Below are 21813 nucleotides of genomic sequence, written 5' to 3'. Positions count from 1 at the left end.
TGAACATTCTTGGTCCTTCCTGTAAATCTCTCACTGCAGAGAGTAAGTAAATTCTCAGTAGAAATAATCAGGTTTAAACAGTTGTAACAGGCAGAAGATGAAGTGAGGACTCCAGTCATGCCTTTTCATTAGGACAAATTCATTCCTATTTGAAGAGGGATTCAATAAAAGCTGTGGGAGTGGACAGATTTGGCCAACAGCCTCAATCAATACAGAGTTTAATCATAGTAGCTGAACTTGGGTTGGTTGTGGAAGGCTCTGTGGTGAAAACTGAGCTATAAGCTATTAACTAGGTGAGCTTTGACTCAGTGGCTGTTGAACTGAATATGCTGTAGCCAGTTAAATTGCTTCCCACTCTTCACTTCTGCTTTCTGTTACTCATTTAAATGGCCTGATGCTGGAGTTCTCAGATGCACTGGCTCTAGGAGCTGCCTGCTCATAAGTGTCTGTCTTTGCTTTGTTTTGATCAAATAACTGCACTAAATTTATTTGACCACAGGAAGTTCCTGTGATTAGACAGGAAGACTGGCCCTTTCTCACTTCCTTAGCGTAATGACCAGCGATGGGATCCAGTGGTCACTGCGCATTTACCTGTTTAAAAAGATCACACTTTTCAAAAAATAACTTCTAACTGAATTATTTTATTTGTTTATTTGCCATAGGCTCTAGCCCAAGCTGGTGTGGAGCTGATGAGCCTCCTGCCTCAGTCTCCCCAGTACTAGGATTACTGATGTGTACCATTACATTTGGCTGTGTTTTATTTTTAAAAACTCTTGGGAACCTATTTACCATAACTTTCATTGATATTGCGCTTACAGCTTGATTTCAGTAAATTTGGAGAGTGATGCAGGCATGTGGCAGTCTGAAGCAGCCTCATGTCTGCCTGTAGTCCGTATGTGTTCCCACTGCCACACTTCACAGATAGCTACTAAATTCCTGTACAGACAGGTCTTATTTGGACATTTCCTGTGGTTAGAATCATATGTGGCCTTTCTGGCTGGCTTTGCCTTAGGATACTTTAGAAGCTAATCCACACTGTAGCGAGTGATTAGTGTTTTGCCCCTTTTTACCTCATCTCATTTCACTGTGTAAATAGCCAAATTTGTATGCCCACTTATTGGTAAACATTTTGATTTTTTATATTGTGGGATATTAATTAACACATTTTTTAATGAGTAGCTCCTACGAACAGCAATATACAAGTCCTCGTTTATTTTTATTTCTTTTGAGCACATGTGTAGGTTTGGAATTTCTGGGTCATGCAGTAGCTATAGTTAGTGTTCGGAGAGTCTGCTGACCTGTTTGCCACAGCACCTACACCGTTTACCTCCTTACCGCAGCGTGTGTGGGTTTTAGTTTCTCTGCTTTCTTGCAGCACTTGCTGTCTGTTTGGTTGTAGCATGGGGTGGGTTCTCATGGTGCTGGTTTGTATTTTTCCTAGTGGCTGATTTATTAGCTTTCTCATCACTGGGATGAAATACGTAGCAAAAGCAACTCAAGGGGAAGGTTTATTTTTGGCTCATAATTGGAGGTATGGTTCTTCACGGTAGGGGTGTGGTGGCGAAGGGAGCTGTGGCAGCAGGAGTGTGAGGCAACTGTTTATACTGCATCCGCTTTCTGGAAGCAGAGAGAGATGGAGGATGGATGCTTGTGCTCTGCTTCCTCTTTCTTCAGTTTGGGACCCCAGTCCGTTGAAAGGTGCCACCCACATTCAGAGCTGATCTCCCTCATCAGTCAAACCTTTCTGGAAACACCCTCAGACATGACCAGAGGTTCTATGGTGATATGAAAGACATTCATCAGTGTGGCTATAGGATAGGGCCAGTTCAGGCGCCCTCTCCTCAGCTGCCCAAGGAACTAGCTGGGGACATCTCCATGGACACCAAGAGTTCTTGTTTCTGGACCAGACCCATTTCTCACTGGAAGTATGATACACAGGTGCTGCCTTCCACTCTGTGTATTGTCTACAAATGAGGTTCTCCATTAGGAGGAAATTTAATTGATTGCTTTTCCTTTTATCGTGTCACACCTGCAAAAATTTCTTTGTCTAAGTTGCAGATTATGAAGATTTAATCCTATATTTTATGGTAACAGTTCTTAAATTTTGGGCAAGTTTTTTTTTTTTTTCAAAGTTCTTAGAGCGCCAATGAGCTGGCTCACAGGGTAAAAAAGCATTCACTATGAAAGCCAGATGACTGGAGTTTGATACCTGGAACTCACAGATGTAATCTATGTCTGTAACCCCAGCAAGACATGAGACAGAGATGAAGAATGCAGACCATGCAGTTTGCAGGCCAGGTATCCCGGGGTAAGCAGCACAGAAAACACAAGGGAGCCTGCCTCAGAAATAAGGTGCAAGGCAAGAACTGACTCCCAAATTGTCCTCTCACCTCCATAGGTGTGCTGTGGCACATGGGTGCCCACCATAATAATAAAGTAAGTTAAAAAATCAGTTTATAGTGATGAGTATGGAACCCACTCCTCAAGCACATTCAGCAAGGCCTCACCCTCTGGGCTCCATTCCCAGCTCTTTGCACAGAGTTGAGGTGATTTGACTGTATGACACAGAGCAAGGCAAGCTCCCCTTGTTTTCTACCCACAGTGCAATCTTCATAGATCAGACACCTTAAACAGAAAGAATACACTGTGGCTCTTAACTTTTCAGTTTTATGTAGACCATAAATACACATTTATTTACCTATCCTTTTTGGGTCAGGCCAAGCACTTGTCTTGGCCTATGTGGTAGTTTGAATGTAACTGGCCCCATAAGCTCATAGAGAGTGGCACTCTAGGAGGTGTGACTTTGTTGGAGTAGTTATGGTTTCCTATACTCAGGACATTGTCCAGTGTCTCTGTCAGCTTCCTGTTGCCTGCAAACCAAGATGCAGGATACTCGCTACTTCTCCAGCACCATGTCTGCCTGCACACTGCTGTGCCCCACCATGGTGATAATGGACTGAACTTCTGAACTGTAAGCCACCAACTCAATTAGATGTTTTCTGTTATAAGAGTTGCCATGGTCATGGTGTCTTTCCACAGCAATAGCATCTCTTAGACAGCCTGGATGTATAGATGGACCTTTTGTGACTTTTCTTTGCATTAAGTACCAATGAAAGAATCTTTTCCAGTTTGCAACCGGCTCCCCATAGACATGTAGTCAGCTAAAACTCACCCGGGAAGCACTCTCCTGGGGGATTCTTAGGTTTAGATTTCTCCTGTTTGACACTTCTGCCCCTACCACCCAAATCAATAGTGTTTTATTTTTACCAGCTCATTTTTATTGAGTCTCTCCCCAAATCGTTCATCTTTGTTAGAGGCATGCTTAGAGCTGGAAAGAACTCTCCATGGCCCTCTGCACCACACATTTCATTAAACCAGGCAACCTAAAAGTTAGCATCAGCATCCACAGATTGAGGACAAGTCAAAGCAAACTACTCGGGCCAGGTGCAGAAGTGTGCAGAGTGCAGGAGAATGGAGTGTCACTGCGGCTGAACTGCTGACTGGCCTCTGGATGACACTGTCTTCTGCAGAAGTCTTCTAGAATGCTGGCCAGACCTTCCAGGAATCCCATGGATATCTTACCAGGGAAGGCTGACAGACAACTTTTATGCTTGTGCACTACCCAAATTTGAACTTTGCTGAGTGCGTCAACGAGGAAGGGGCATTGGTGCAGGGCATGGCTAGCGGCAGACCACAGAAGCCTAGGAACTCCTGGCCTTCTGCCCCACAGCCAAGCACCCAAGGAATGAGTGACCACACACTGCCTAGCCTTCTTTAGGAGAAGAAAAGGCATGGCAATGCCACCTGTCCTCATTTATAAAATGGGGGCACAGCTTGGTTGATCTGCTTTAAGGCACAGCTGTGATCAAACACTCATTGACTTTGATTTGTGCTGACTTCCTATATAAGGGTACCAAAGCATTTTGTGATGTAAGGTCTTACCCTGTGAGTGGGCAGGTCCAGAGACCTCTGCTCTGATGACAGGCCCCTTGCCTTTGCTGCCAAATAACACTGGAGCAGGGCAGGGTTTCCATCTGTCCAGGCTGCTCTTTCTTCAGGGTTTGCAGCTTGCAGTTCACTTCGAGCTAAGCGATCTTAAGTGATTTGGGGAAATGTTGGGTTTTGTTGGCAGTACTAGGGTAAAATTCAGAGCTTCCCACATTCTAGGCAAGTACTTCCCATGGAACCACACCACTAGCTCCAAGAGGACTGCCTCAAACAAGTTTGGAGTCGGTCCCCACCAAACTTAAGGTTTTCTCTGTCTCTCTTTCTCCATTATGTCTTCTCCTTCAGCTTGTAGTTGCAGACGTTTGTACTGCTCATATCTTATAAATTAGGTCCCCAACACTTGCTTTAACTCATTCTTTTCCTTTATGACACATAGAACCATTCATAATGCATTTTCTTCATGTGATTCTGCTCTTCTTTCATACCCCGAGATTATAGATGATTCCTGCCCAGATTTGGACGGTGACAGGTGGTCAAACACACTCAGCAGTGTGTGTAATGTGCAGATGGATGGATCCCTGTATGTTTGGATCCCCTGAACAAAACAGAACTGATGCCAAGGTATTAGACAAACCGCTTGTGTTCCTCGGGCCCACACTGGACCACTATAGGTGCCTCAGCTGGGAGAATGTTGCCTTCTTTCTGCATTCAAGGTTCTGTGTGCCCAGCCTGGTACCCGCAGGGTTTCGTCTGCCCAGAGGACACACCACTTCCATGTCTCCTTTGAGCCCAGTGAGTCAGAGCTGCCTGTGTCTTGGTAGGGAAATAGGGACATGGGACAAAGGTATAGCCAATATCTACTTGAAATACCCCAAAAATGTCACAAGAAGGCCCTGAAGATGTCTTACTATTCTATAACTTGTCTAAGATAGTCTTGGCCAAAGCTAGGGGTGCTAAGAGCCACCTGCCCAAGAAATCCTGATTCACCTGTTGTCTCCAAAGGGTTTGACAGGTCTTCAGTCGGGTGCTAAGTGTGCCCCTCAAGCCTTGACTCAGAAGTCTGTGTCTCAAAACTGTTTTTTAAAATGTATTTGAACTAAAAATAGGGTCACTTCGCCCTGGTACCTGGGACAAATGATTTGGGAGTTCTGAGGAAGACTCTTATTTCTAATCCTTTGGGGGGAGGAATCAGTTCCTGAAGGACACTTTAAAATTACTTTTCACATACTGGACAGCTTACCCTTTTAGGTACATGGCTTGTGCTCTCTAGCGTGTGCACAGAGTGGTGCAACTGTCACTGCAGTCAGCTTTAGATTTGTACCATCCTGAAGAAGAACTTATAGCTGCCACCAGCCCCCAGCCCCCAGCCCCAGGACAAGGAAGGACACCACATCTGCCACATCCAACCTGGCCATTTTATGAGAAGACTATTGTTAGACTAGAAAGAGTCCTAGAGTAGTGAATATTATTTAGCAACTTTTTTCCACTAAAATAAGATTAGTCCCCTGAGAAGAAAAGGGATTTTGCTGAAGACATTTAGATTGCGATTCACCATGCGGATTGCTGCCAGGAGGAGCTGCAAACAGTGTATTTCGCTGGCATTTGCTCTTTAGCCTAACAGCCTCCAGGCAGCTGTAAGGCTTTCCTGTTTTTACTGTTTTGTAACCAGTACAGAATCCATGGTATGGGATAAGGGTGTTGGGACAGAGCTTGTAGATACTTATTCTAAAATGTCATAGGCTGTTTTCATGGAGACAAAGACATGGGTCAAACTCCAGGAGCCTGTCTGTAAGACAAAAATCACGGTGACTCTGAATGGTGATCATGGGAACTGTAGGTAGCTCACATTGGACCTTTTACTCTGAGCCTTGTTCAAATGCTTTATATATGTTAAGTAATTCTTCATAAGGAGCTGACTTTATCCATTCTCTGCAGATGAGGAGAATCCCGGAGAGGGTAAGGTGCTTGAATGTTGTACAGTTAGTAAAATAGAAATGGATCGGGGCATGAACTCTTGAAACTCAGGTTCTAGACTACATGGACCAGGTTAGGGTAGGTCATGTGTGGTCTCATCCCAGCTTCCTGTTCCAGCCTCACCTCTCCCAGGAGTGTGTCCGTCCCAGGACTCCGCTAGTCATTCCGCCTAAGATCCTAACAAGCATGGTATCAAATAACAACCTCATTCTGTCCACTTTCCCCACTGTTCTGAAAGGCTGCCTGCATCGTCCACGGTTGAATGTCTACCATTGCACATGGCCCACAGCACAAAGGCGTGCCCAGAGTATAATGTGCTCCCCTCCCTTACTGTGTAGACTCATGATCTTCCTGCTTCAACCTCCTGCAGTCTGGAGCTACATGGTGTGCACCATCATGCCCAGCTCCTACGTGTTGGAATGAAAGAAGGGAGCCAGAGTACATCTGCTTTCTGGGGTGAAGGCAGGCTCTGCGCAGTGGGGCTGGCCACAGTAGATGACACTTCTAGTCGGAAGAGTTGGCGGGATGGGAAGTATGGGTATGTGAGAGGAGGCAGATAGTGGTCCATCTCGGAGGGTACTGTGGTGTGTCCTGAGCTGGGATTCGTACTTCCCAACTGTAGATACAATGTGACCAGCTTCTTCAAGCCCCTGCCACTGTGACTTGCTGTCATGGTGAACTGTGCCCTCAAACAGTGATCCCAAATAAACCCTTTTCTTTTTAAGTCACTTTGCCAGCTGGTTATCACAGTAACTAATACAACCACCCATTTCCAGTGTGACATCCAAAAATGTCTAGGCATTTTATGTTAAAATCATCCAACAGCGTGGATGTTAAAGTGTCTAAAATCATCTGGTCTGTTGAATGTAGAGCCACTGATTGGACCTGTGGTAGATACAACTGGAAAAGCTTTGACCTCATCCCAGTCCCCCAGTGTCAGAACGAGCCGGGGTCCAGAGGCATCTTCACTCATCCCTGCTATCATTATGTGTTTGCTACATGCCAGCCTCAAGACAGGTTTGAATGATATGTGTCAGACATGAACTTGCTATTGAGAGTCAGAGCAGTAACTCTCACTGGGGTGGGGAGTGATGGGGGAAGGTTCTGGAACAGCACAGTGGCAGCTGCCACCTGGTGGGCTGTAGTAGAGGAGCTGCAGAGTTGTTCTTGAAGCCTTGTTAAAGCTGGACCAGCAGAGAGCAGACCCAAGGGGGTTGCAGTAAAGGACAGGAAGACTGGGGCAGGCAATGTAGAAAAGGAGGGTTAGAGCTTGGCTGCCTATGTGATCTCAAGGACATCACCCCAAGATCTGTAGACAGAGGGACCAGAGCTGATGGTTGCAGAATTTAGGGTACCTGGGGAAGAGCCAGGATGAATTGTGAGTGAAATGCATGAATTGTAGAAATGTTGGGTTTTGAATTCAACATTTGGACATTCGAAGAAAAATAAACCTGTCTACTCTGTTTAAAGTTAATTCTTTAGCTGTCTAGTTATGTGTTATTTTGAGTTTGCTAAATGAACAGGAATCAACACCTTGAATTCTTAAATTGTTGTACCCTGTAATGGTGTGAGGTAGTTCTGCCTGAGGTCGTTTGACCAGATTGCTCAGCCAGGGTCTTACACTTTGTGCTGTGTTTAACCAACATCAGTTTATAAAGTGTGGTGAATTGAAAGAAAATGGCTCCACAGGCTCATAGGGAGAGGCTCTATTAGGAGCTGTGGCCTTGTTGGAGTAGGCGTGGTCCTGTTGGAGGAAGTGTGTCACCTGGGGTGAAGTTTAAGCCACGCCCAGTGACTCTCTCACTTCCTGCTGTCTGGGGATCAAGATGCAGAGCTCTCTGCTACATCTCCAGCACCAAGTCTGCCTGCATTCCACCATGCTTCCTGCCAGGATGATAATGGACTAAACATCTGAACTATAAACCAGACCCAATTAAATGCTTTCCTTCATAAGAGTTGCCATGGTCATGGTGTCTCTTCACAGCAATAAAAAACCTTAACTAAGACAGAAAGTGTGGTTTTTTTTTCCCCCTTTGTAAAAATTAAGAGATCTGTTTATCATTGTATTTCACCTGTAGTCATTTGGGGCTCTCTGTGTAGCATGTCATGAGTGCATACGTTATTACAGCAACAGGCATTAGTGACACAGTGACTTTCCTTAGCCTCTTCCTAGTCATGGGATGAGAACAGTGATTTTATTATAGTATTTATTATGTATGTATGTATACAGTGACTAGCAGGCAATAACAAAAGAATCTATGATGTTTCTAATTTTAAGAATATATTAAAAGTCATCTTCTACTAACAATTGACAAATATACCCACATGGTAATACAAGTGAGCAAGAGGAAATACATTGGCAGAAACAGGTCCGACATTTATTCTGAGACACTGACGACTGTAAAGAGACTTGCAGTTTGAGTCTGTCTTTCCGCAGGGTTTAGCACACAAGCAGTCTCAGGGAGGCAGTGTGTGAATCCCACAAGCTTTTAAGACTCATCCCTGTGTCAGGTTGCCTTGCACCTGATTAAATGGCTGAAAAATCTCAGAGGCTTTTTTTGTGAGGAGTTTATTCTCACCTGAGATCCACTATTAATCCCTTAATTTTGCAAGATGGTTGCCATGATAATCTCTTATCAGGCAGCAGAAATCAGATTTAGTCAGACCTTGTAACTCTGTGTGCAACAGATAAATTGGTTTGATAAGACAAGTTTTTTTCTCTAAAAATGTAAAACTTGTAAAAATTAAAGCTTTTAAAGTAGAAATTGGTGACAGCCTTGAGGCGTTGGCTTGTTACTTCTGTGTAATCTCAGAAGTGTACCCCCTGATCCCAACCTGGGGGTGTAGGACATTTGAACCTGCTTTTACTCCTTCTACATTTTCTGGGTCTCCTCTGCTTCACCTTGAGCAAAGTAGAAGAGTTTCCCTAGATGGAGCCAGGTGGTAAACTGACTGTGTGTGGGCTGGAGCAAGTTCAGGGCCTGTGGAAGGACCATGCATTTCAGCCAATCCTCGGCATGTGTCACATGAGCACAGTGTGACAGATTTTCCAAGAGAATCCAGAAATCCAGGCATGCATTAATATATATATTCATATAGAATATGAATTTAAAATGTTGGCAACAGATTTCAGATTTTGTAAACAGTGCGTGGGTCTAACAGAACACATCTGCTAGCCAGACTTTGAGTTTGGCGTGTCTGGAGATCACCAATTAGCAGCCTCAGAAGCTGGGTGTCTGGGCAGCAGCCGTACCCTGCGTCCGCCTCATGCTGTTGGCAGACTGTGATCATCAGAGACTACGGGGAGAAAGTGCTGGCCTTGCCAGCTTCATTTTATGCATTCATCTCATTTACTGAGTCACTCCACTTGGAGGAAACTTTCTGGAGACAAGATGTCTACATAGTGATCAACAACTTTTGGGCATCCGGGTTTGTGCATCTTTCCAGCCTGAGATGCTCAAAGGCTCCAGGCAGAAGGTATTAGCTCTGTGACCTTGAACTCCAGTCCTGGAAACACTAGCTAACTCTTAGTATCACACCTTGGTTGAATAAAAGGCTGGTTAAGTTCAGTTTTTAGAAACTTGTCTTAACTTAGGTAGCCTCTGTTGCTAAGCTTTCCAGTTTCCTGTGGATGGGCCGAAATAAATGGGCAAAGTTCTCAGTACTACAAAGTCAGTAGCAAGCTTGAGGCTAACTGAGCTAAGTATGTGGAAAGCTAGGCCTGGAATTTTCTTTGTTTGCTTGCTTGTTTTTGTTTTTTGTTTTGTTTGAGATAATGTCTTATATAGCCTAGGCTGGCCTTGAACTCTCTACACAGCTGACTTTGAATACCTCCCAGTGTAGGGTTACAGGTGTGTGCCACCATCTAGCCCAGAGCTTTAGATTGCTGTGCATGGCTAACTCAGGCATATCCCCTCACATCCTGCCTCCTGGAATCCTTGCCTGTGGGATTATGATCCCCTATCTTTGGTGTTGACTGGCCTAGCAACTTTCATTGTGATAAAGAGCTCCCCAGAAGCAATGAGGGTGGGGGTGTCATGTCCAGGGCTGTGTCATGTACAATTTAATATACAAATATAAAAGTAATAATAATAATATAGTTGCTATCATTCTTACCCCCCTCCATGGCTTTGATGACATAAGTTCTCATGTTATGAGATGACAAAGAACCAAGGATGACCCCTGTAGCAAAGCTAGTTAACTTCTATGTTTAAGTCCAGTTGCCACAGAGCATGGAGCTTGGAGGCAGAATCTCTCCCATGAGTTTTCAACTGAGACCTCCACATTGACCAGCACCCTGTTTGTTGCTTATGAGGGACTCGGAGGCCAGGGGAGAATGAGCAGAGCATAATTCATGACCCCAGGGATTGTGATATGTGTGCTGTCTTAACCTGTTGTGTTTCTGGTAATTTGCTACTTAACAGTAGACAGGTAATTGGATTTGTTGAAGAAGAGGCTAGAGAGATGGCTCAGTAGATAAAACACTGTCTATGCAAGTGTGAAAACATGAGTGTGACTCCTCAAATTCATGTAAAGTTGGTACGTATGTCTACAACCCCAGTACTTCTATAGAGACATGGAGGCACAGGCCCCAAACCCATGGAAACTGGTATGTATGTCTGTAATCATGGCACCTCTATAGAGACATGGAGGCAGAGGCCCCAAACCCAGGGAAACTGGTATGTATGTCTGTAATCATGGCACCTCTATAGAGACATGGAGGCAGAGGCCCCAATCCATATAAAGCTGGTATGTATGTCTGCAGTCATGTCACCTTTGTAGATATATGGAGGCGGAGGCAGAAGAATCCTCAGCAGCCCTTTCCCTCCTAATTATGGGACAGAATAAGAACAGAGACCCTGTCTGAATGTGGAAGGCAAGTTTGTCCTTTGACCTCTACACATACTACAGCACACATAAGCCTGTATATATACTCATGAATACATACACACACACATACTCACCACATGCACATGAAATATTAAAATTACATTAATTATGGATATTTTATTCATGATTATTTTATGTGTTTCAATTAAACAAATATGTGCTTTATTATGTATTAATGCTAAATGATCTGTAGACTTGTCGTAGAACTTTATATCAAGTATTTGTAAGGACCATATAGCTTTGTTTTAGTACTGTCTTAGTGTTGTGGAAATTTATTTAAAGATGTGTTACATTATTTTTTATGCTGTGGAACATTTGTCTAGTGATACAAAGATGTGCTGCGTTCTTTTATGTTGCATTTGTTTAACTCTGTGAAGCTGTGTTACTTTGCTTGTCTAAAACACCTGCTTGGTCTAATAAAGAGCTGAATGGCCAATAGTAAGGCAGGAGCAAGGATAGGTGCAGCTGGCAGGCAGAGAGGACAAATAGAAGGAAAGCAAGAGAAGTCAGTGAGCGAGAAAAGAAGGGACCAGCCACCCAGCCAGCCATGAAGCCAGAGTGAGAGAAAGATCACAGAAGTAAGAAAAGGAAAATGTCCAGAGGCAAAGCGTAGATGGGATGATGTAAGTTAACAAAAACTGGCGAGAAATGACCCAAGCTAAGGCAGGGTATTTATAAGAAATAAGAAGTCTCCATGTATATTTATTTGGGAGTTGGGTGGGAAGCCCCCCGAAGAGTAAAGAGTAAAAGACAACCAACTATATCTTGGAGTTTCAGTTGCTGTGGAGAGACACTATGACCATGGCAAGTTTTATCAAGGAAAATATTTAATTGGGTGGCTTATAGTTCAGAGGTTTAGTTCATTATTGTCATGGTGGAACATGGCAGTGTGCAGACAGACATGGTGCTGGAAAAGGAGCTGAGAGTTCTACATCTTGATCTATGGGCAACAAGAAGTGAACTGTGACACTGGGCTTGAGCATAGGAGACCTTAAAGCCCCTCCCCTCTCCTCCCCTCCCCTGCAACACAAGTCCTTCAGCAAGTCCGCCCCTCCTAATAGTGCCACTCTCTTTGGCACCCCCACAGGCGCCATCTGGGGCAGATCTGAGACTCTGTAACCAGCACATTGTGTTTTGTTGCTCATCTCACACGTACTCTGTCAACGTTTGATCATGTTTTCGTCATAGCCGTCAGTTGAACCCCTGCTTGGGTTCTCCCACAAGAAAAGCCATGCCTCTCTCTGTGCTCTGTGCTTGTGTGTGGTACACACGTCCTTGTGTGTAGCTGTTCTCACTGTGCATCACAATGTCTTGTAAGAGCTGAAGCATCAGAGCTGGGACCAGTGAGGCGGGCGAGTGAGCAGAGGTGTCTGGTTCCTGAGACCCACACTGCGGGAAGAGGGCTGACTCTTCAAGGTTGTCCTCTGACCTCTTCATACAAACGCACATGTGCCCTCTCCCCAAAATAAATAAATAGATATTATAAAGTATTAGAACTCACTAGTCGCTAAAGAATTCTTCAATTAAGCTCTTACCATTCAAATAATCTTGGGTTGATTTTGAAAAGCAATTTCCAATGCTTTGGATAGTCGTGGAAAATAGTAAGAAATGTTTAGGACCAAATACCTAACTAAGCTAAAAAGAGTCAGGGGAAAAAAGAAAAGAAAAGAACAGGAAAAGGTACAACCCCAAATATGTTGTAGTTAAAAACAAAAATGCCTCCTCAGAGTGTTGTTACTGAAGTGTCAGTATTGTCTCTCCCCCAGGACACCCAAGTCTCCTGCCAGCAGGCATCCTTGGCTGGCTGCAGACCAGCTATTCTCAGATGTCAGTGGGTCACAGGTCAATGTGGGATTCAACTGACTAGGCCCCACCTCCCGCTGATGTTGTTGGCCCTGCACAGGACAGTGAACTCAGATTCCTCTCTTTACCTTGCATGACTTTCACTGTTGCCAGCACTCCTCCCTCCTCCCTCCAACCTCCTCCCTCTTTCTTCCCTCCAACCTCCTTTCTAGGCAGTTCTCCTTAATTAGATTTGTTAGGCATTTACCTCTCAGAGGACAGTCTCTTAGGAAAAGTTAGGGGGACATGGGGTCTCTGGGCATGTGTTTTTCAGTAGTGACAAGTTCTATAAATCAACTAATTCAGGAATGGTCTCCGATTAGCTAATTGCCATGACTTGAACTACTCTGACAGTGCTTCCAGAGGGTCCTGCACAGCTGGACTTTGCTGGGGTGGGAAGCAGATAGCTTTGCCCTAGAAAGGATGCCATACAGGTCATATATACTGTGGTAAGCCTGAACTTTGGAATCCGTTTCATCCTGTAAAAAGCTGACCCCTGAGAGATGAAGGAGACGGGCACTCAGAGCCTTCCCCCTTCCAGGACAGCTCTGTCTAGTCCCACAGCTTGAATTTAGTTTTCTCTCTATATGTTTTCAGATTTACTTTTACAGTGATGTGTATGTGCTGTGGGATAGTGATCTTGTACCCTGTAAAGATTTATCAGTTGTATTGCTTTAATAAAATGCTGATTAGCCAGTAGCCAGACATGAAGTAGAGGCGGGGGATGAGAACAGGAGAATTCTGGGAAGAGGAGAAACAGTCTACAGTAGACACAAAGGAAACCAGACAGAAGAAGCAAGATGAGAATGCCTCACTGATAAAAGGTAGCAAGCCATGTGGCTAACACAGACAAGAATAATGGACTAATTTAAGAAGTAAGAATTAGTTAATAAGAAACCTGAGCTAATAGGCCAGCCACTTTATAATTAATGTAGACCTCTGTGTGTTTCTTTGGGACTGAATGACTGCAGGACCTGGTGGGACAGAGATCTCAGGCAATGTGTGTGTGTGTGTGTGTGTGTGTGTGTGTGTGTGTGTGTGTGTGTGTGTATGAGTGTGTATGTGTGTGTGTGTATGTGTGTGTGAGTGTGTATGTGTAGGCATCTGTATGTCAACTGTTAACTGGAGGCTAGAGGACAACGTTTGGGAGTTCATTCTCTTCCACTGGAGGTAAGGGTATGGGATTCATGTTATCAGGCTTGTGTGGCAAGAGCCTTTATGTCCTGGGCATCTCTTGCCATCTCCTTTTAAAATACAAACACCTACCATGTAGTCAGGGTGGCTTCCTGCTCCAGCTCTTTCTGGTTCCATCCCCAAGTGCCAGGTGTGCAGACATGCATCACCACGCTGTCGAACTGTTCAGCATGATTCACTTTAAGATGATACCAATGACCATCAGCCCCTGAGCAAATCCTTAAAAGATACCTTGCAAGTGCAGAATCCTGAGCCAACAGCTGCTTGATGAGGTTGCTACAGTAGCTGGGTTTCGAACATGCATGAGAATGTCTTCAAAGCTTTGACTACGAAGGCTGATTGACTGTCTAGTTTGTTGACATGGACAGTTTGCAATAGTGCAAGTCCAGATCCAAATTTTCTTGGGTCATCTTTAGCCCACTTAGGAGTCATTTATAGCCTTCCTGTATATTTGACCTAATATCTTTGTGGCCATTAGTTAAATCATTTGGAGTGCGCACAATAGCTTCTAGTAGTGAACAGGCTTAGATGTCTCCACCAACATATTTGAAGAATGTTTTGTTTATGATTTCCTGTGTTCTTTTATTTAAAAGCTTCATGAAATTGTTTCCATGTTGGAAATAGAATCTGGAGTCACTTGAATCTGTTTCCTGGGGCAAGGTCACATGGTCTCATATTTGGCTTCAGAATAAACTCTTTTCTCCCCTTTGAGGTGAAAGCTGTATTTTTGAATCAACAAGTCGAATCTATTTATTTTGTACTTCATCATCATAAAATTGACACTCTTAAGTTTTACTAAGTAAATATGGAATGAAAGATTTATCTTAATAGATCCAAGGACTATTGACTTTTTGAGGCTCTTGGCTATTTGTCATGGGGAACCACTTATTAAAATGTTTGCTGCAGGAAACTTTCTAAACTGTGTCAGCAGGTTGATTTACTCTGTAACCTTGGGTGCCACTCACTTCCCAGGTCTGCTTCTGATTAATTTATATGTTTTAAATAGCTCTGCAAAAGACCTCAGAAATCAGAACATGGCTAAAAGCGATCAATGGCATACAAAGGTTACTATTGAAATAATAGGAAAATGTTACTAACAGTTAACTTTAAAAACACAAAGCATCTAGTAGGGTTCTTGTTTCTTTTTCTTTTTTATGAAGCATATTCAGCTCTTCAGGAAGAGTCTCTCTCCCTTGACCATTATCTCCAGCTTGATTTGTAGTTATCTATTGCCACCAACAAATTATCCTGCAACTCGGCAGTGTGAAGCAGCAAGCCTGCATTGTTAGAGTCCCGTATGGGGGTCTGGGTCCATTTGCTAGGTTCTGCTGCCACTAAGGCTCCACTTAAGGCACTGTTCTTACCCGAAAGCTCAGCAGTGGACATCCTCTTCCTGGTCCACACACATGGCCATTGACAGGATGCAGTTCTTTCTGGGATGTTGGCCAGACTCTTTCGTCTGTTCCTTGCCTGGTTTGCCACCCCATAGGACTGTTTACTATATGACAGCTTTGTTTAGTTTTCTCCTAAGACAAAATCACTCTATGTAGCCCCTGGCTGACCTGGAATGTGTCTGTGCCTTCTGAGCACTGGGATTAAAAGCATGTGCCATTGTACCCAGCTTGATATGACAGCTTTTGACTAGGGAGCAGGGAAAGCAGAGGGAGGAAGATCACCGTCTTCTTCCAACCTGTACTGAAGGGACATTGTTGACTGTGCTCTGTTTATCGGGAGCAGGTGCATTCCATACTCAAGGTTACAAAGGCTGAGAATACTCTCGGGTAGTACCTTTAGGGACTGTCTTGGTCTTTCTATCACACACAGCAAGGACTAAATGAAAATGAGTCAAATCCTCCTGTAGAGCTTGCCCTCTGTCCTGAACAGTGAGGTGCACATCAGAGTCCCTGCCACTCCTTGCTTGCAGTGAGATCAGGTTGGTTGTAGATGGACTTAAAGCCATGATAGCTCAAGGATTAATGGATTAACATGCAGGTACCCTTTGTTCTGCACATTTGGTGACTTCATAATGTGTTATATTCTTGAAATTTGCCAACACTAGATACTAGTTTTTCTCACAACCCCCACATAAAGGTTGAGATGATAGGATATGTTAGTTTGTTGACTGTGGTGATTATTTCACCATTTGTATATGTGTAACAACACAACAGTGTGTGTGTGTGGGTCTTTTGGTTTATCTTTTTATATATATTTTTGGTCCTACCTCATTTAAACGGAAAGAAATAGAATTCCCATGTTCACTTTCACAGTGGGCTGTCACCAAGTTCAGAATGCCTTTGAATTTTTAGCATTGACTTTTTTTTTCTTTTCTTTTCTTCCCTTTTATATGATCCACTCATTTCAAGATTTCAAGACTTTGTTCCTGGCACTGCATCTCCCACCAGATAGCCAGAACTTTGAATGCCAAGTTTTATAATTAAAATTCTGTTGCATTCCCCCAAAACAGCACAAATGGTGCCATTAAGCCTGGAAGAGAAGATTCGTAAGCACTTTACCTGGTAATTTAAATATAACATTCTGGCAGCATTGGTTTGAAGTATTTTTAATTCCAATTAGAACACTATTACTGAACATTAATATCTTCTGCACTGTGTTCCATTGCGGTCTCTGGTTCATTTTAGATGTCTAGCTTTTAAACAAACAGCTTGGGGACAGGGCTAGAGCAACATAGGGTTTCCTGTGGCCATTGGGAATCACTCCAGCATAATTAGTATAAATCAAAATCCTCTAGACAGTGACAGGAAAGCAGTATGTTTAGGAGCATCTTATCCAAATGGCCGACCTAATTTAAGAAAAGCATTGTTTCCACTTGCACAGTAACCTGGCTGCCTTCACTGACAGATTTTCTTTCATCCCTCCCCCACCTTTGTTTTTTTTCCTTAGAACAGGAAAGGGAATGGAAAGGCCCATTCTACTTCATCCAAGGTGCAGACCCGCAGTTTGGGCTGATGAAGGCCTGGTCCACTGGGGACTGTGACAGTGGCGGTGATGAATGGGAACAGGAGATACGTCTCACTGAGCAAGCTGTTGAGGCCATCAACAAGCTGAACCCCAAACCCAAATTCTTTGTTCTTTGTGGCGACCTCATCCACGCCATGCCAGGTAAGTCTTGGGTTGTCATGGGTGTGATTTTCTTCTTCAGCTAACCCTGACAAGTTATAGGCAGGAAAAGAAGATTTTCCTCCGGAGACAGCTCTGTCTGGTATTGTTCTTATTCTTCAAGGTGGTTCTGGTATCATCGAATATCAGGAAATGTGTGCTCACTTTATATTTAGAACTTGGCGAAGTTAATCACAGTAATTAGGCCCAGTTACAATTCTGATGATCCAAACTTAATAGGAAAACCCACCCCCTCTGTCTCCTTGCTACATTTCCAAGGACAAACATTATGACTTCCAAACACTATGTCTGTAATTTTAACTCTACTCTGTCGTTGGAGCCCATGAGACTCTACAGTGAATGCACAGCTGAGAGACCAGTTGACCGGTCCACGGGAAATGTCCACGTCCACATGGAGAACCTATTTCAGCACACCTGCAGGAACACTTGCCTTTTGGAAAAGTCACTGTCAAATTTGTAAAAAACCTTGTGAAACCATGATTCTTCCCTTCGAAATGGGTTTCATTCCCAAAATGCCTCAGCAGCGTGGGCAAGGGAGTGACCTTGCTCCATTCCCCAACACCAGAGGCCAGAGGCCTTCCTTAGAGTGAGAACATTCACTCTTTATTCTAGCAGTCAAATTTACATAGAGACAATCCCCATCCTCATATCCCCTCCCCCACACACACACACTCAAGAATAGGAAGACCTCACCTAACAGACAGGTCTGGGTGTGGGTGAAGTCCAGTTCAGGGACTTTTAGTAGCTTTATCTAATTGTTTGGAATGTCAGGAATTTCCCCTTGGTGCTGGCTCTTTCCTGGGTGGCGTCACCTGTTCTGGAGTGCTGCTTTGTCAGGTTCTACCTGCCCTTTTTTTGGTTCTAAAATGCATGTGATGTGATTGTCTTTGCCTGTGGCATTTCACAAGGATGTCTATAAAAACGAGAGACCTGGTGGAGATTACCACCTTTTCCTTCTTTTCCTCGCGGCTTCTTTGCCCCCAAAGAATAAATATGAAGAGGTAGCGTATGTGAGTTGATTTATGCTGTTTACCCTCAGATCAATTAACCAGATTTTCAACGGCTATGGCAAATCTTAGCTGGACCCTGTTGGGGTGCCGAGGCTGGTACTCAAGGCGCCCAATAATCTGTAACTGTAATCTGGTCCCTTCTTTAGTTGTCTTTCTTTTTAAGTTTTTGTTTTCTGTGTATGGGTGTTTTGCCTTCATGTATGTATGTGCAGTGTGTGCAGTATCTGCACAAACCAGAAGAGACATCAGATCCTCTCAAACTGGAGTTCCAGACTTCTGTGATCTACCATGTGGGTGCTAGGAATTGAACCCAGGTCCTTTTCAAGAGCAGCAAGGGCTCTTAACCACAGAACCATCTCACTAACCCTACTTCCTTTGCTTTTTACACTCTTATTTCTCCCACGTGTGTTGTCGCTTTAGGTATAGCTGGACCCAGGGGCTCAGAAGTCGTTATCTGAGTTTGATCTCTCCGCCTCTCAGCCGTGCTTTCCACTTACCTGACTTCATGTGCAGTTAGGCTCTAGGGAGTTCTAGGTTTATAGAAATCACAACACAAAGTGACCTGTTTTGGATAGTCCAGTCAGAGTCACAGACCACATTCACTTAACTCACATGGGCCCAAAGCTAAATTGTGAGGTCAGTTCCACTACAGCCGTGTCGTCTGAAGAATGGGATAGTTTCCCTGAAGAAATGTAAGATGCTGGCCCTTGAGCATTGCTGCTTTTACCATGCCTTGCTCTCAGGAGAAGAAGGGGAGGGCAGGAGGGAAGAAAAGGGAGCAAGTGAGAAGGGCTCAGGAGGAAAACGCGTTTGGATATTTCTGGAACTCTCTTCCTTCTCTCAGACACCCTCACTCAATATCCTTCTGTCTCAGAAAGACCCTCAACCCAGTGATCAAATGTAAGCAAGGAGAAGGTGGCCCTTCCCATCAGAGAGGCGGAGCTATCTTCCGTGGCCACCGCCTCCCCTTCCCTGCCCCCATCTCTGCTTACTATAACAGAAGTGATTTGAAGACCTTAGAAATCATGAGCAGTGTCTGGGAACATGTGCGTTTGTCTGACTTTACTTGTCTTAACTGCTCCAGAAGCTGAGACGCTTTGCAAACAGCAGGGCACATTTCAGGTATCACTATCCAGTTTCTACTGTCTGACCTGTGCGTCCGAACTCAACCCAGAGTGAAGATGTGCTGGGAAAGTGGCAGCTGGAGCCGCTTTCTTTAACACTCATGGAGAACAACGAGGAGGGAATATTCTCAGGGGTGTCTTTGTCTCTGGGCGCTGATGTCTCACAAAAAGTCATGCGTGTGGCCGTGGCGCTTCATCTGTCCTGGACTGGACCTGTAAAAACAGTGCCAGGAAGAGGGAAGGGAAGACAGTCATCTCAGAACCAGGAGCCTGGGCCACCAGCTCCCTGCCCCTTTGTGATGAAGTAGATGGGAGAAGACTGTTCCCTCACCTCAGGCCTTCAGTTTTTGAGTCAAGAAACCATAGGAACAACAAGAATGCAAAACCCAACATGGCCTGGGGCTACATAGTAGTAAGAAAGCAGAGCTGAGTAGTGGAGAGACCCAGACACCATCACAACTTCAGAGCCCCTGGATCCAGACACACGGAATGGGGACAGCAGCACCCTCCCTGTACAACAGAGATGACCGTCTGGGCGGCTCTACACAGTCCTTTGTTTTATAGTGAAGTTAAGTACTAGACACTCATTGACGTGACCATTTTTGACGACGTATGGTCAGCGGTTTGCAGGTGTTAAGATACTACTATGTGGAAATGCTTAGTTTCTGCCATAGTAAGGGAAACTGAGGGGATGGGTTCACCATCCCAGCACATCATCACTGTTTCCAGATGGTTTCTCCGCAGTTGATGTCTTCAGGGCAAGAGGGCCCCATGTGCCATCAGCTTGCACCACATGGTGGGCAAAGATCCGGTTCTGTTGACCCCTGAACATAGATACAAAATTAACATCTTTCTGTGCAGTGGCTTCAGGATATGATGAAGCTGCCTGGAATTATATAACATGTTCTCGTGGATGTTTACCAACTTGTTCTGAATTATGTTAATATATTCAGTCACATTTCAAAATCAGGTGTAAAATAAAAGCTTGTCTTGCAATTACATTACTTCTTAAACAGAACACAGTGAACACAAATAAATGAAAAGATGCATTTTTATGATCAGTCTTAACCATTGGTCAGAAGATCTTAAAGTGTGAGCCTGCAACCTTCTACACATACTTTATATCCAAGGTGACTGGGTCTGAACTCATAATCTCCTATGAAGATCTGGGCTGTGCTGAGGGGTTTTAGCTGAGCCAGACAGAGGACTGTTTTGAATATTTTGTCAGAGATTAAATAGAATGTTTTAATACTAGTTACAATTTTTTTTAATATGCAGTAAGTTGCTTCCCTCACTTAACACGTACACCAGTGCTAACTAGAAAAGTAATTATTTGCTTTGACTGCTTAGCACATTGTTAATGACCAAATGCATATATTAATAAGCAGATAAAATCAGGAAGCATGCTTTTAATTCTACTATAAATAGTATCTTGGGTCAAGTAGATATTAACTCAAAATGAAGCAAAATAACTTTCCAAATAATGACTTTTTTTAGTAAAAATAATACCCTTTTTCATTGTAACTATCCATCGTAACATTCATTCATCCACAAATATTCCCAGGTGAAGAGTGTCAATGACAGCACTGGTCACTGTGGGTCTGACAGTGGAAATGAGCCGCTGCTGGGAGTTAACAGGAAACAGATGCGTAGGTGGTGGGAGGAGTCATTGTGCTAAGGCTCCAGCTTGGTTTTGGTCTTCATTTTACAGGTACTCTTACGATTTTTTAAGTGGTTTTTTATTTTCTAATATAACTTCTCTGTGGATTAGCCACATTAAAAGTGGCAAATTAAGATCTTGTACATGTTACCGAGACCATCGATTTCCAGCCCTTCAGCTCTCAAGCCCGGGGTGACTTTTGTAGGCCCTGCTGACCCGGAGTCATCGACCCACTGACAGTGACCCCAGGAGCCTTATTAGAGCCCAGCAGTTCTGAGCGGATGAGCAGTTGGAATGTGATGGTATAATTATGGAACAAGAGATTCCAGTGAGTCTCGTGTGTGCTACCGACACATACGTGCATCCCTGTGTATTTGCATTGCTGTAACTCCATGAAATGGATAACATAGATTCTTCGCTTATATAAAATGTTTTGGAAGAGTTCTTGTATATTAGTGCTGCCCGAGCGACTGCGGCATGCTTAAGTTTCTTGTGAGTGTCAGCCTCAGGAGCTTCTGTTCTGTAAAGGGAGGCAAGCCCGTGCTCACATCACCCATCTATAGCAGCTGAAGCAGGGCATGCTCACTCGGATGGGTCTGGAGGCACAAAAGCCCAGCCTGAGTCTGCAGGGCTGTGCTCCTGGGAAGCCTCTCCCATCCAAAAGCTGCGTGATTTCTTGGCTTCTAGTGCATCTTCAAAGCCTGTAGTCTTTTGTCTTTTCTCCGGCCTCTGCTTCAGCCTCTGGGATTCTCCTTCTCCCTCCGTCCCTCTGATTCAGATCTGGATGATGACACCGAGCCTGCCTGATAGCCTAGAGCAGTCTCTCCAGCTGCAGAGTCTCCTTTGCCGTGGAAGATGAGGTGATTACAAGTCTTGGGAGTCAGTGTGCCGGCACCTCAGAAAGGGCTTTATTCAGGCCTCCACAGACGACTTGTGATGAGTGAGATTCAGGGTGTGTGACCGGCCGGTGTCGGTGCCGCCAGCTCACCTGCTCTCAACAGCGATGCAAAACGGATGCAAGAGTTATACTATT

At 44.2% G+C, this 21813-nt stretch overlaps 1 protein-coding gene across 2 annotated transcripts in view; it reads left to right on the top strand.

Annotated features, from left to right (window-relative positions):
* The window catches only part of Cpped1 (calcineurin like phosphoesterase domain containing 1), a 108415-nt gene that overhangs the window by 5726 nt on the left and 80876 nt on the right, over positions 1-21813 (top strand). The window contains exon 2 of one of the 2 annotated variants that reach the window (XM_048433226.3): positions 16755-16968. In XM_048433226.3, coding sequence (XP_048289183.1) covers positions 16755-16968 — 214 coding nt within the window. Of the gene's footprint in view, positions 1-16749; positions 16969-21813 lie in introns of both variants that reach the window. The other variant, XM_048433225.3, reaches the window with a different exon arrangement.

The sequence above is a fragment of the Myodes glareolus genome, chromosome 9, assembly GCF_982192425.1.
Source record: "Myodes glareolus chromosome 9, mMyoGla1.1, whole genome shotgun sequence".
Lineage (NCBI taxonomy): Eukaryota > Metazoa > Chordata > Mammalia > Rodentia > Cricetidae > Myodes > Myodes glareolus.
This window is presented reverse-complemented; position numbering and strand designations above follow the sequence as displayed.